General features: G+C 40.6%; 1 protein-coding gene across 1 annotated transcript; it reads left to right on the forward strand.

Annotated features, from left to right (window-relative positions):
• Nucleotides 1-222: 222 nt before the first annotated feature.
• Nucleotides 223-12,233, forward strand: LOC146768682 (uncharacterized). Its single transcript, XM_085588390.1, has 3 exons — nucleotides 223-269; nucleotides 9,189-11,349; nucleotides 11,833-12,233. The coding sequence occupies exons 1-3, from the start codon at nucleotides 223-225 to the stop codon at nucleotides 12,088-12,090; spliced, it is 2,466 nt and encodes an 821-aa protein (XP_085444516.1). The 3' UTR covers nucleotides 12,091-12,233.
• Nucleotides 12,234-13,071: the final 838 nt, after the last annotated feature.

Here is a 13,071-nt window from a genome sequence, read left to right on the forward strand (position 1 = left end):
AACACTGGTCACCGTTGGGAAGACACAGAATAATGTCAGCTAAATACTTATATTTAACAAAGTTTTTTACAGGAAATTATTTAATCAAGATTCTAGTGTAACTGATTGGCACAATTCATCCTATCCTCTTATCAGACTCTATTCCTAACTACTTTCTATTCTGTTTGTGTTGGGGCACAGTAAGTGGTTCACTACTAAACTTCAGGATTAACAGGGAAGGAGATGGAAGCAGGCATCTGGAAAGACATAGCCTCTAAGCTGGAGACCAGGTAAAACACCAAAACTCTGGGCACAGAAACTGGATGATCTGAAAGTCATTGTTTGAAGGATCAGTAAATGTGTCTGGGCATGTGACTTGGTGGTATGCGAACATTCCGATATGCAAATTTACTAGTGGATAGCCCTAAAGAGGAATAGGATTTGCCCAATTTCTGTTGCTCATGTTTATTTTTATATATGTGCTATCTATGCTTGTGGGTATGCCTGTAATAGGTCTGTCCACCTTTTTTTTTCAGATACATTTCACTGTCATCCAGCAGCAGTTAAAACATGTATATCTTAAAGGGAATAAAAAGAAGAATGCTTTACTGTACATCTGTAATATTTTCACTAGAGGGTCACTTTTTGAACAAAAGAAAAGTGAAAGACCTTCTGCATTCTTTGAATTTGGGAGAAAAGTTCAGTGACTCTTGCATGCTATTCAGGAACCATCCATTAACAAATAATAGTTAAACAATAAAATAACTTGGAAAATATAATGGTTAGATAAATTCATATGTGAATAGCACATTATCATCAACTGAATAACAAAAATAAATATCATTTATCTCTGTCAGTCACTGGCAACTCATGCTCAGTGTAAAAGACTGTTGATTACTGAATAATTTTGAATAATTTTCGAATAAAGCTTAGTTTATTTTCCCATTGCAGGAATAATAATAAATTGATACTTCATTTTCTTGTTACTTTTGAATATATTTATATCAGTCCATCATTATTTTTAATTGCAAAAACAAAACTAGCAATGAAAAGTGTGCAGAAAATCAGTAGAACTTTGAGTCTGAATTTTCTTTAGCATTAAATTACTTCTGTGTGATGAAATAGGCTTTCAGTTTCCTAGAAAGCAAACTTATTTTCATGACAGTTAGCATCTTCCTGATAATACTTAAGAAAAACATTATTCCTAACATAGGAGAATATAACTGTTTCTTCTTATTGCACATAAAGACAAGTCTTCTGTAATACTTCTTAACACCTTAGGAACTTAAACTTACACATGATAATAGCAATGCATTATATTAGCTGAGTTTTAAATTAGCTAGATTTTAAAACTTATGGATCATCAACATCACCTCCAACCTGAAGTGCTGAAGATCCAGTAGAGAAGGATACTTCATTAAAGTATATATATATATATATATATATATATATATATATATATATAACTTTAGAATTTTTAACTCAGGAAAAAAAGCCAAAGTCAGACATAGGAAGCTACTATTAATGAAAAACAATGTGTCCAGTTTCAGTCCCTTATCTAGGTGGAGTTTTCTTTATCTAGGTGGAGTTTTCTTTAGATTTCTGGAGTTTCACTAAATTGGAGAATATATCAATCAAGTCCCAGAATATGTACTCAAATGCTTAAGAAAATATGAGGGATCTACTCCACTGCACATATGCTTTTATTCATGAAACAGGAGAGGTCAATGCCTGAGCGGGAAATAGGAGCACTCTCTACTCTTGCTGCAGTAGAGCTGTCATGGTTTATAACCCTTTTTCATGAGTCCTGTAGATTTGCTCTAAGTCTTTAGAACTAGGTTGTTGATATGCGCAGCTGTAGCAAGTTGAGAGGCAAGTATGTGTTGAAGGGGAGGATTGGTATCCCTATCTAGTCAGGCAGTACAGCCTAGAGAGATTTAATCTGTTGAGTTTAATAAGCAAGACTGAAGGAATAACTTCAGAGTGAAGACATTTAAGCTGTTTCTTTCTTTCCAGGAAAAGCTAACTATTCAGCTGAATGATCCTTAAGACCTCATCAATACGGAAATAAAAATGGCCAAAAAGATTAAATGCAATTATGGAGGCATAAGGACTACTGGAAATCCAAACTGGTAGCTTTGTCAAGTCTATTTTGTAATCCCAGAGGTAATTCATCTCATCATTGTAATTTGCACCTTGCATGAGACTTTTATACACTAATCACTAGAGAGTTATTTTGTGTTGTTTTCTGATTCCAGGCAGTGCAATTGGTAATGAATTACCAGGGTAATTAAGATTGTCAAGGAAAAGGGAGCATTTTTATTTTTGTATATAATTCTATTTGTTCAAATAGCTCCAAAGAATATGCACAACTAATATAAAAATCTGTCCCAATAGCTGCCCTTATTTGTCAGAGAAACAGTCCAGAAAATAGAACATGTGGAAATTTTCTTTCCCAAAATTCAAGGTCCTGAGTTTGCCCTGTGCTTGACCCATATTCCTCAAGATTATAAACTCCACCAGTGTATGATTATGGTCAGCCCAGGCTGCCTCCACTCCTGTTATCACCAATTAGCTCAGTTGCACTGGGGATCATCAGGTACAGTATCATATCCCTGCTTGTAGGGCTGTCTGTTACCTCATGTAAGAAGTTACCCTCCATGCATTCCAAGATTAGCTATGATATATTTGCAGCAGGTACCAGGCTGATTGAAGTATCTGCAAGCACGTTATTTCCTGGAGCTGGAGTAAGGAGGCTTCAGCAGCAGGCAGCTTGTTGTGGACACCAGTCACAAAGCTCCCTTTGCTGCCTCAGTCTCTGATTCTTACCCACAAGCTTTCAACCTGTTTATCCCCATTTTCAGAGAGCTCTTTACACTATCCATGTCTTGATGAAAAGAGCATGTCTCTACCCTTCCTTCTTTGCCTGTGCCTTCTGAACAGCCTGTAGTCACAGATAGCCTCACAACAGTCACTGGATTCATCACACCACAAACGGAGTTTCTATCACTTCCCTGGATAGCCTTGTCCAGCGCTTGACCACCATTTTAGTGAAGACACAACTCGAGGCCATTTCCTGTCATCCTATTGCTTGTCACTTGGGAAAAGAGACTTTTTTTCATTCATCTTCCCATAACCTCAGCTAGGTATTTCAGAGCAATAAGAGTTTCTCTGGTCCTCCTTTTCTCCCGGCTATAGAATCCCAGTTTCCTCACCCTTTCCTCACAGGATTTGCTCTCTAGATCTTTGACCAGCTTTGTTGCTGTTTTTTTGGAAATCACCTGTCTTGGCTTAGGACCTGATCATAAATGATCAATAAGTAGCATAAAACCATCAGGCAAGAGCAAGCAAGGAAAACATCTGGTTGATGAGTTCTCAGGTTGGACCCTAAGGATAAGACTTAACAAGATAGCTGTCAGTGCTAAATGTTCAACTTCAGATCTATGGAAATGTATAATCACAAATTACATATAATTTAGAATATAATTGTTAAAAAGTGAGAGTTTTGTATAAGCAGCAATGATCATAAAAAACTTGCAAGGACTCATCATTTGCAAGAAATATTTTGCTAATGAATGTAGTTAGCAAACTTTAGTTTTACAGGTTAAGACTGATCAAATCTGTCAGTCTTCTAAACACTCCATAACAATATGCAACTCCCTGATACAAGTATACATATATATATTCATTTCTCACAAAGGAGAGGAAGATAAATGTCTCAGATTTTCAGAAATTCACTTGAGTATAGGAGCCTCTGACCTGTGTTTCAGATTCCTTACCTTTCCCCCTTAATTACTATCCAGAAATATTATTTGTATAATGTCTAAATTTTTGGACAAATGAAGAAGAGATAAATCCCCTCTGAGGTCAGATTTCTGGAGAAAGACAAGAAAGGTGATCAAAAGAAAGAATTATTGGAGAGAAATAGAGTTAGAAAATAAATAAGGAATACATATAGAACAATGAACAGAGAAAAGACAAAAAAAAAAAATATTAGCAAAGAGACCATCTGTTATTGACCCAGCCAAAATGGAACAAACTTAGGGAGGAAAAAACAGAATGCAACCAATAAAAATTAATATAAACTATGTTACTATAGCAGCCCACTAAATAGAAAGTTTACTAGCAATATTGATTGCAGGAAATTGATTGTAAATTGATGGCACATCTTCCCTACTTTCCTTTAGATATTGCAATTTGTAGATCAACCGCATTTAAGAATATCCTCTAATCGTACTTTCTTGGCACTTCAATACTAGTAAGAAAACAGCCTTGGAGAAATTTTATCTGGGCAAGGAAGGAAGAAAAGTTGTTTTTTCTGAGTTATAGGGTTTAGATAAAGGCTACATTTGTCAAGGCCTGTTTGCCAATGTATCTTATACCAGTACAGATGTTTTATAAAATAACTGTTTTGTTTTTAAATAAACAAGAAATTTTAAAAAATGTAACATAACTTTAAACAATGATGATGCCTTTACAGAAAATATATAAAGAAAAAATGAAAAAGCATACTAATAAAAAATTTAATAGTGCCAGTTATATTTGAACAGTTGTACCTTCCCACTCCAAAATATTAGAATTCCTGATTATTATATTAAATACATTTTTCCATTAAAAGCACAAAAAGCTCATATGAAATAGCTTCATAAATATGTTTTGAATAGAACAAGCAATTAGCCTTTAGTTCAAAAAGAGAAAATCAATCAAAAACTTTGTTTCTTTGTGTACTAGATTTATCTTTTACTGTAATTAGAATATGAACAGATAGATGCCATGTAAGAGATGGTATATGGTATATACATAAACTACTTTTATAGTAGGTTATTATCAGAGAATTAGGATTTACAGAACAGAACTTTTCTAATGGCTTGAATTTATTTTTCAGTTTTGTGCATTTTTATTACCATGACTAGCAGTATTACACACTATATGATAAAATTTTCAATAGCTTGGGTTTTTTTTCATTATTTTAACACCAAATATTTGTAATACTGTTTTCTTAGAACTTTTTTGTCAACAATGAACAATATCTTATATTTACTCCTTATGAAGCAGTATGAAGAACACTATACAAGGAATAGCCTCTGTTATCTCTCATAAAATGTATATAGCAGCCCTACCTTCATACTTTTAAATAGATAAATTTATTTCCTAATAAACTGCATTCTGCAGATTGTCTGGAATGATGTGTATCACATTTGTTATGATGATCAAATTGGTAATTCGTAAATTTTTTAAACCCCATCTAAATTATTTTTCAGCAATTTTAGACCTATGTCCATATCACCATCTTTGACCATCTCCTATTTAGAATACATATCTCCTATTTAGAATACATACATATTTTATTATATAAATATGCTATTCTAATGGTACTGAGGGCACAGAGTTTTTGCTTTTTCTTTTTTAATTATGAAAGAAAATCATATGTGCAGTATATAGTCTCTAAGTTTTAATAGAAAGTTAAAAAATTAGCCTGTCAGAATATTGTGAAAGCTTCATCTAAAAAAAAATACAAACTTTAAATTACAGATGAGAGAATCAATATTACTACTGTGACTATATAGAATATTTTTTGTAAAGAAAATAAATAACACTGACAATATAGATAAAACAGTGACTTAGTGAATAAGAGCAGGAGAAAGTAATGTAAGTTTTACAGTGTAGTTTATGATAATGGCTTTATATTAACTAAGCTAAAAGTCAGTGTATGTTTTGCCATCTATTTTCAAATTATTTTACTAATAAATATCTATTAGCTATCATATACAATATATGGGCATAATCTGCATAGACATACTAATGCTGTGTAAGAAAGTTCAAAAAATGCAACTGAAACATTATAGATTTTAACATTACCTTCTGTTGGAAAGGGAGGGCTCAGATGTACAAAATTAAGTCAGTGGAGAGTCTCCCATGAATTTCAGCTGGAGCGGAAAAGACAGTTCAAAGTAGGCACATGAATCACCCAGACCACCAAGTGACCACTAAGACAGAAACATCAGAAAAATCAAGACATTGGAAGTTATAAAAAGGAGGTCCAAGGTGACCAGAGCTGAGGATAAAGTAGCAAAGTAAAATTCTGTTCTTCATTCATAGGAAATCTTTTTTTATGAATTCTGATTATTACCTGTTCTCTTCATGCTTCCCTGAGGAAGCTTCCTTCTTGGCATAAAATCCATGTCGTTTCTACTGGTCTGTAAGCATTCTATTCTGAAATGCTCTTTGAAAATATAGGCCCAGTTTTTCCCAAAGCTTCTCTCTCCCATGGTGGTTTAGAGACAAGCCCCTGCATTTGCAGTAACCTTCTCTGGTGCATAAAACTATCTATTAAAATAAAGATACACAGAGTAACAAGAAGTCATAATGAATTTATCAAATAAGTTACTTTTTAAATTCCAAATTCATTTTATGTAATAGAAGGCATTATATTAGATTTTATTTATAAATATTTGGTTTTGAGAATTCAAAGCACATTATAGATGGCATCATGACATTCTATTGAAATAGAGTTATTCAGTTATGTAATTCTTTAATGTTCCTGGAGAGTTCTCATAAAAGAACATGTCTTAAACTGATAAACTACTTAATCTGCACTGAAATGCCTTTATACTGTCACAAGTTAGGAAAAAATTGATTTTGCACTCCTAATCAACTTTATTTTTTCCCATACTAGTATTGCTTGACATTTGTAACTAAGGCTATTGTAAAACAGAAGATATATGTTCTTTAATAACAAAAATGTTGTTTTTTACTTATTTTTGGAATGCATAATTCAGAAGCTATTTAAAGATGCAAATTATTGTAGCAAAACATCATGGGGCCATAAAGATTTATAAGCTGTTAAATGATCTTCAGGGCAGAAGCAAATAACATGTAACACCTGGCATAGACAGTATGTTTAATGATAATACAAATCCTTTATGGTACATTACCACCTTCAGAAATGAATAATGTCCTAAAATCATTTTCACAAAAAGTTACAGATGAGGGTCAGCACATAATGTAATTGCGCTGAACAAAATCAGCAAATAGAATTTATCTAACTCTTCTGTGCAAGCTCTCTTACCATTAATATTCCCTAACAAACAGAATTTAAGGTGTGTTTGTGATGGATGATATTTATTTCTTTGAGGATCTGAACTATTTTGCTATTTATCAGAATTAGAGTTATTATGCATTCTATTCCTCATTATGTGCCTAATTAATTTGCTGTATTAAAAATTCATCTTACTTTGTTGAGATCAGGCAAGCCAAAACCTTTTAATTTTATTGTGCTCAAAAGATTAATTTTCTTTGCTACCATAAGGATTAATAATTTATTCATATTACCTGAATCAATCAGAAAATCAGTTTCTCCCCCTGCATTTATTGCAAACTTAAAGGGCTTCACTAAGCATTTGTTTTCCAGCAAAATTAAAATATTTAATTGACAGAAGTCGTGCTATGTTGAACTAGGTATTGTGAATTTTTGCAATACATGTAGGGGTATATAACGGCTTTACTATGGAAGTAAGACAGCAAATGGTCATGCTAAACATAATTTTAGTGAAACTCACTAGAATGTTGGATTGGGTATTTTATTTTGAAAGATAGCAAATGGGTTGCAAAAACTGATCATATCTTTCAGATTTTTAATAATTAATTCTGATTTTTTTCAGTCTGTATCAAAAAATAGAGCAATTAAAATTCCTATGACAATACAGTGGAGTCAAGAGTTTTGAAAATGAACAAGTAAATAAATGATTAAGTGAGCAGTATATATATTCTCAGCATTCAAAAGATTAAATAATTTTGATGAATGTTGGTCATTTATAAAGAAAAATATTCAGTTCCACTATGTTCTTTGAAATAGTTACATTATAGATGTATCTGTACTGTACATATCAGAAATTCATATATAATGAAATATGTTATTTCTGTCTTCAACTGAGGATTTTTTAATCTTTTAGAAAATAGTATAATTTTACAGATTTTTTGATGTATGAATTTTTTGTTATAAATCAAACTTTATAAAGACTGTTTTCTCTGACTTCTTTGAATAATTCAACTGTAAATATAGGTAATTGTTTTAGATCTATATTGTACGCTTTGTAATATTCCAAATCCTAATAAGAAGCAAAAAAAATTGCAATTGTATCAATTATTTTTCCCTTTTACTATGCTACAGGATGTGCTGTATTTCACATGAAAAAGTTATTTATGAATAAAAATATATAACTTTCTACAGGCTATGGGCACATATTAAATCAATGTTCACACTTTTTACTAAGAAATATGATGGCTAAGGTGTTCCATTTATCATTGACTCAGGATGAGATTTATCTTGGCAAACATTTACTGTCTTTAAATTTGATATGTAGTCTAAGACAAACTATGTTGATTAATTCCATTTCAGAGTCAGTGAAAAGAGACTGAAGATACATGACTATAAGACACAAGGAAAGAACAGACATTTGCAGGTGTACTTTTTCAGTAGATCACTTAATTTATAGGAGGATGAAGAGAAGCAAAATGAAACCTTCAAAAGTGTCATTAAAAATGTATCTGTGCTACAACATAGGTCAAAAAAGGAAGGATTGATGTGTGGCACTATTGAAGTCTTAGAAATTCATGAGGTTCTCTGTGGGAGGGGACTTGGGAAACTGTCCCCCCGAATTACCCTGGGAGGTGACAGGTGTGTAGTTCCCTGCCTCCCCTGTTATCAATCAGTATGTCTGTCATCCCTTGGTGCTAGAAAATTCTTTGTTCTTTATACCTCCATTGGTTCCTTCCCTGAAACCGCTCTTTCCCCTTACCCTCATTGGTTATAACCCTGCCACTCGACCCTGACTCTGCCCCCGAAGCCTTCCTTCACTGAACGCTTCATGCCTGGACCCTCCCTCTCTTGTCCCCGTTATAATCCCGATTCCGCCCCCTGTTCGAGGCTCTCAGAGCGAGCTCCCTCCCGGAGTGGTTGTTTTCCCTTCGCTCCCTGAATTGCTGTTCCTCAATAAACGCTCCTGGAAAAAAGCCGCCTGTGAGCCGTCCCGCCTTCATAGAGGAAGATTTCATTACGCTATCCGGCTTTCGAGGACTCGGCTCTCTGACAAGCAGAGTGGTCGGAGACCCAGAAGCCGCAACTGGCGCCCGAACAGACTGGCCCCTCTCAGGAGTCAGCCGCAGAGCGTCTCCTCGGCTGCATCGGCTCTGTGATCCGGCTGCCCGAGGACTGAAAGCGCCGTTCGCCGCCAGTTCCACGAGTGGCTGCTCTTCGTTGAAGAAGATCGCCTACCTCGCGGGCTGCAGACACCTCGTCCTGGTTCGACTTCGAGTTTGGGAGCAGACTCCGAACGGGACGAGACCTGCAGTGCTTCCTCTCCCCCTCAGAGGCTTTTTCGTTTTGACAGCGGTCTTCTTTCTGGTGAGTTCCTGGTGCCCTGTCTGGCACCTGACCCTGTCTCTTTTCCTTTTCGTTTCTCTCTTTGTCTCTTTGGGGATTTCCTTTTTTCTGCAGTGAGAATGGGCAACCGCTTGTCTCCTGCCCGGCGGGATTTTTACCTCCACGTTAAATCCTCCCTTGTTTTGGGTAACATTTCTTTTAAAAAGAGGGACCTTAAGGCTTTTGTTAATCTTATTTTCGATAACTTCCCTGACACCTCCAGGGATGATTTTTCTTCTCTTATTTTCTGGGGAAATATTGGGAAACTGTTATACGCATTACAAGTAAATGGGAATTTTTCTGTGGGGCATTTTTTTCCACTTTTTCATTCTATTTACACTTTATTTAAACAAAAGGGTGAGAGTTGGGTCCCCGGTTCTCCTAACCCTCATTCCGCCCCCCCCACTCCTAACCCGGTTTCCCCTAAGGGTGGGTCGGGCAGCAGATCCTGCCATAACCAGGCACAGGGCTGCTGCCGTCTCCCTGCTGCTCCCCGCCCCACTCTGTCCTCTCCTCGTCCTGGGACTGGCCATCCCAGTGCGACTCTTTCCTCTCCCCAAAGCCCTCAAACCCCTGTACCCAGTTTAAAACCATGTTATTCGATTCCTGATCTCTGTCACCACACCTCACAAAATGGCGCCGGCCACATGGCCGAGCAGCCCGCCACCGAGGGACAAAATGGCGCCTCCTCTCCACCTCCTCACTCCCTTCGGGCCCCTGCCAGTCCCCCTCAGGCTCCACCCCCGTCGCGTGCCGCCCCTGCGTCGGGTCCCGCCCCTACCACCGCGTCGATTGTTACGTCGTCGGGACCCGCCCCTCCAGCCCCCATGGCCACACCCCTGGGTGGGCCCCCGGCGGGAGGGACCGGCCTGCAGGAAGGCCACGCCCCTGTGGGAGGGACCGGCCTGCAGGAAGGCCACGCCCCGGTGGGAGGGAACCCCCTGCCGGAAGGCCACGCCCCGGTGGGTGAGCCTGGCCACGCCTCCCCTCAGGCCTCTTCTGGTTCCCACGCCACCGGAACCGGAGGTCGGCCTGGCCGGAAGCAGGCCATCTTGGCCTGCCGGGCTTCATGCCACCGAAGCCCACCGGCCAAGGGGAAGGTCCGAGCCCTTGCCCGTCCTGCCTCATCCTCCGATGAGGATGAGGACAGCGACAGCCCCCGGCCCACACCTAGGCCGGGAGGTGGGTGGGCCCGGATCAGGGCAGAGGCAATTAAGGATGGGGATTTAGAATTCGCAAAAGATCTGGGGCTGTTCGCAGCACCTGTGGTGAGAACCAGGGGGCAGCGGCCACACTGGGAGCAACTCCCATATGTGGAGATTAAAGAACTGAGGAAGGCTGCCAAAGACTATGGTCGAGACTCTCCTTTCTTTAAGAATGTATTGGACCTCGCTTTCTCGGGCCATACATTGGTCCAGCATGACGTTAAATATATTGCCAAGTCCCTGCTCACTCCCACCGAGCTTTTATTGTGGGACATTCAATGGAGAAAGCTCCTCAAGCCTCTTCTGAAAAAACACAATTTAGCAGAGGCAATTGGAGAGGGAGAGGAAGCCATAGAAGCCCTGGCAGGGGAGGGGGAGTTCAGCCAGCCAGAGGACCAAATACTGTTACCCACGGAGGTCCTAGATGACATCAAGGAGGCTGGCCGAGCGGCACTGTTAAAAATCCCCGATGGGAAAACCCCGCTCCAGAACTTTTCAGCTATTACCCAGGGCCCAGAGGAATCTTTCATAAAATTCGTGGACCGGCTGAGGGAGGCCATCGACCGGCAGATAGACCATCCTGCAGCGAGGGAAGAGCTCCTGAGAAAGATGGCCATGACCAACGCGACAGCCGAGACAAAGAAGATATTAAGGACTTTACCTCAGGACCCCGAACCCACCATCGCACAGATGGTGGAGGCCTGCACGAAAGCCGCCTCCACCGAGACCACTGTCGCCCTTGCAGTAAGTAAGGGGATTGGGGAGGCGATGTTGACGATGAACACCATCCGGTGCTTCGGGTGTGGCCAGATGGGCCACATACAAGCCAACTGCCCATACTGGCCCCCGGAGCAACCACACTACTCGTACACACCCTCCCCAAGACCAATACCCAGGAACCCGATGCCCTACCATCAGCAGGCGGGAAACGGGTCGCGGAGCGCGGGGAGGGGCCGCGCAAGGACAACAAGTGGCCCCTCACAGCGCCCAGGCCTCCCCACCATCCGGGAGGACCGGTGGCCCAGCGGACAGTTCCGGAGGGTTGGCGGAGCCACGACGACGGGCTCCGCCTCTTCCGTAGAATCCGCAACCTAGATTCAGACACTCACCGGGTCCTCAAAAGCTCCATCACTGTGACTCTCCAGGATGAGGACCTGGTGAGAGTTCCCGCTGGGTTCCTGGAACCCCCTTACCGTAATTGTGAGGTAACAGTGTTAATACTCGGAGATTGCAGGCTCACACCAGACCGTGTTACCGTCGTTCCTGAAGTGGTGTGTTTTCAGCCGGGGTCCGAGGTCACCGTCTCAGTCGTCTGCCATCAACCACCTTGCACCATCACCAAGGGGCTCCCCTTCGCTGCCATGTACCTCCTCGACGTGGCCGACCTCACCGATCCACCAGCACAGGACTATTTCGCTGGACATGACTCCGGGGAAGACAATTTTGTCTTCCTCACACAAAATGTTTGCAAATCCAGACCAATGATTGAGACTGTTTTATCGCTTCAGGGAAAGTCCATCAAACTGGACCTGATGGCGGACACCGGGGCAGACGTCACCATCATTCCCCGGTCAAAGTGGCCCCGCGACTGGGAGTTGGTGCCCCCTTGTGGCACAATCTCCGGAGTGGGAGGAGCTGTCAACTCCATGCGCAGCAAACACCTGGTAAGTGTGGAGGGCCCTGAGGGACAGATTGCCACCATTCGGCCTTTTGTTGTTTCATCTAACATCATGTTATTAGGCAGGGACGTTTTGTCCCAATGGGGTGCCCGCCTCGATATCCCTAGCCCTGCATGGGATTTTTAGTATGGGCCACTGCGGAGCGCACCTCCCCACCGCTGAATTGGAAGACCGATGTTCCAGTGTGGGTGGACCAGTGGCCCCTTGTGGAGGAGAAATTAAAAGCGCTCCATGAATTAGTAGAGGAGCAGGTCCGCCTGGGGCATTTAATACCCTCCACCAGCCCCTGGAACACTCCTGTCTTTGTTATTAAAAAACCTGGCAAAGACAAATGGCGCCTGCTCCAAGACCTGCGCAGGGTCAATGAGGTAATCGAGGACATGGGCCCCCTGCAGCCTGGCCTTCCCTCACCCTCCATGCTTCCCCGGGATTGGCAGCTCGCAGTCATTGACATCAAGGACTGTTTTTTCAACATCCCATTGTATCCCGGAGATGCCCCCAGATTCGCGTTCTCCGTCCCTTCCATCAATAGGGCGGAGCCTTATAAGAGGTACCAATGGACCACTTTGCCCCAGGGAATGAAAAATTCCCCGGTGCTCTGCCAAACTTTTGTGGCCCAGGTGCTTTCGCCGATCAGAAAGCTGTTCCCTGAAGCGATCATCCTGCATTATATGGATGATGTCTTGATCTGCGCTGAAACACAAGCTTATCTGCAGATCACACTTTCCAAAACTGTTAAGGCCATTAAGGCTGCAGGGTTTGAAATTGCTGAAGAAAAGATCCAGCT

Source organism: Lonchura striata, chromosome 1 (genome assembly GCF_050655825.1).
Source record: "Lonchura striata isolate lonStrDom1 chromosome 1, ASM5065582v1, whole genome shotgun sequence".
Classification (NCBI taxonomy): domain Eukaryota; kingdom Metazoa; phylum Chordata; class Aves; order Passeriformes; family Estrildidae; genus Lonchura; species Lonchura striata.